Raw genomic sequence first — 3,028 nt, 5'->3', positions numbered from 1 at the left:
TTCTTTTCTCAGTTCAAACTCTTGGAGTGAAATCATCATACTATGAGAATGCTGACCTGAAAATATTATGTAGGAAAGCTGGTCCAATCTCTGGAAGATGAAAGACCACGTGGAGAGGAGGTAGAGAGTGGCCAGAATCCACATGCGGAAATGCGAGTGAGGCCATTTTGAACCTTTCAGCCCAGCTGACCATGCAGAAGATATGCAACCTCATGAGCGAGCCCATGTGAAAGCAGCAAAGCCTTAGAATTATGAACAATAAAAGCTGTTGTTTTAAGCCACTAAGTCGTGTGGTAGCTTGTTGCATAACAATAGACAACTGATTAACTACACGGATTATATAACTTCTCTAATTAAAACTATGTGCTGAGCAGAACCTTCATTTTGATAACGGCTTTTCTGAAAGCACTATTAACCTCTCTGTTTCTTAGACTATAGATAATAGGGTTCAACATGGGGACTATTATTGCATAGAATACAGATGCCACTTGGTCATTATCCATAGAATGACTAGAACTGGGTTGTAAGTACATGAAGATTACAGTTCCATAGAACATGGCTATGGCAGTGAGGTGAGAAGCACAAGTAGAGAAGGCTTTCTTCCGCCCCTCTGCTGAGGGCATCCTCAGGATGGCAATGAGTATGAACAGGTAGGAGGTGAAGATAACTATAAGGGCAAACAGGACATTGAAAGTTGCTAAGGCAAAAAGCACAATTTCATTTATGTGGATATCAGAACAGGAAAGAGCCAGGATTGGGGGGATATCACAGAAAAAGTGATGGACCACATTGGAATGGCAGAAAGAGAGGCAGAAGGTAAATCCAGTGTTGATGGCAGATACAACAAAACCCCAGATGTAGCATCCTATGGCCATTCTAGCACACACACTGGGGGTCACAGTGGTGGTGTAATGTAAGGGTTTACACACCGCTGCATGACGATCATAAGCCATGACAGCTAGGAGGAAACAGTCTGTACTGGCAAAAGCCACAACGAAGAACATCTGAGCAACACAACCACCATAGGAGATGACTTTATCCCCCGTGAGGAACCCCGCCATCACCTTGGGAGTTACAGCCGAGGAGTAAACACAGTCCACCAGGGAGAGGTTACTGAGGAAGAAATACATGGGCGTGTGGAGACAAGGGTCCAGCAGAATTAACGTGATCATCCCAAGATTTCCCACGAGAGTGATGAGATAGATGAGAGTGAATGTTATGAAGAGGGGGACTTGCAGCTCTGGGGTGTCACTCAGTCCCAAGAGTCTAAACTCATTTACTTCGGTGCTATTCTCCATGGAGGCCATTTAGAAATGGCGTTTCATCTGTCAATACCAAGGAAGCAAAATGAATAAATTACTTTTATGCATGGGCAATGACTCATAACACACCCATGTCACCCAAACGACATGAGCACCCCATGATCCCATTAGCAGTGCAGCGTTCCCAGTAATCCTGAGACTGGCTCCTTCTGATCTCCATTTTCAATTTGTAAGGGTTTGCACATATTTGTGAGTTCCTGACCCTGCTCCAATATTCCAAATGGCCTGCTCTTCAAAATGTCTAGTGCTTATTTTCATTTGGGTTGAAAGTTTGTGCTTTCTCTGTAAATAACTCTATGATTCTTGAGCCAGATAATACTCGTAGTAACTGAACATTTCCCATGTGCTGGGTAGTCTGAGGAGAATAGATATATCTCATTAATCTCCCAGCTGTCTTATTATTGTCTTATTATGCAATTACCTGAGAAAGATGATGCATCACTGGTTTTCTGGATATGAAGTACTGTGAAATATAAGATTATCATCCAAACAATTGTCATTTATCTAAGAAAGGATAGTTTCTCTTTCACTCCTCAGAGATAACTGTCTCCCTTAGAAGATATGCCAAAAAAAAAATGTAAAAATCTCAAAACTGTGATGACCCAAGCACTGTACTGTACAGCCTCTGTGCCTTGCTTCATCCTCTTGAGGGGAGAGAATGGAGGAAGATGCTCATCCTCATTTTATCCCCTTGGGAGAGCAACGTACATGTTTCTGAGCTTCGATTTCTTCATCTGAAAAAATAAAGTGAGCAATGTGTTTCCTACTTTTACTATGTCACAAGATTCTTACAGTAATGTAAAAAGGTGCTTCGAAAACAATGCAAGTCTACAGAGAGGCTGTATATTGTGGAGGTAAAGAAGATGGGAAGACCGGTATGCATTCGTTCTGGCATTTCCACTTGCTAGGTTGGCCACCTTGGGCAAATCAACATACTTTGTGCCTGACTTTAAAGCAGATGATAATAACAGCACTTCCCAAAACTGTTAAGAGAATTTAATAAGTTGGTATATTTAAAGCACTCAGGTTAGTCCTTAATACATAGTAAGCACGCAATAAATCATAAGTTTTATTATAATTTTTTGTTTTGCTATTATTAAATTAATATTATTAATAGCAGTTGGAGTTGTATGCAAGATTGTTTTAAAAAATTAACAGAATAAATCCAACAAAATTATAGGAACCACATTACTAAAGCAACCTATGTAGGTGAGTGACCTCATAACTTACATTCGAATTTGTTTAAATAAACATACTATTTTTGACAAGTATTAACTACAGAATGGAGACCGAGCTCTACGGTGCTACCAGATAACAAATTTTGAGATGCCATCTTTCATGGCATCGTTTCTGCAAGAGAAATCTACCGAAGGTTGTACCCTCAAGTATTTCACCCAACTGTATAGTCTCATCATCAAATAGCCTCCATGATTTTCAGAGTCCAGGCTAAATACTTGGTCAAGCCTGATAAGATCTTCAACAAAGGATCCCTAATGCCAGAATTATTCCATCTCAAGTGTTCCTTGGAGTCTGTGAGCATATCCTATTATCTCTATCTTCAAAATGTATCCCAGATTCATTCACTTGTCACCACCTCTCGTGTGACCACTCCAGGCCAAGTCATCATTTAGGTCATGCCTGGTAAGAAATGAGGCTCAGAATAGGTCACTGCCAAAGTCTGGGAAAGAAAACCTGAGACAAGATCA

General features: G+C 40.6%; 1 protein-coding gene across 1 annotated transcript; it reads right to left on the bottom strand.

Moving 5' to 3' along the window:
* Nucleotides 1-359: 359 nt before the first annotated feature.
* LOC107511195 (olfactory receptor 5B2-like) lies at nt 360-1,325 on the bottom strand. Its single transcript, XM_016145404.2, is given in 1 exon segment — nt 360-1,325. A coding segment is annotated over 1 exon segment (966 nt).
* Nucleotides 1,326-3,028: the final 1,703 nt, after the last annotated feature.

This window comes from Rousettus aegyptiacus, unplaced genomic scaffold (genome assembly GCF_014176215.1).
Source record: "Rousettus aegyptiacus isolate mRouAeg1 unplaced genomic scaffold, mRouAeg1.p scaffold_m13_p_5, whole genome shotgun sequence".
NCBI classification, from domain to species: Eukaryota; Metazoa; Chordata; class Mammalia; order Chiroptera; family Pteropodidae; genus Rousettus; species Rousettus aegyptiacus.
This window is presented reverse-complemented; position numbering and strand designations above follow the sequence as displayed.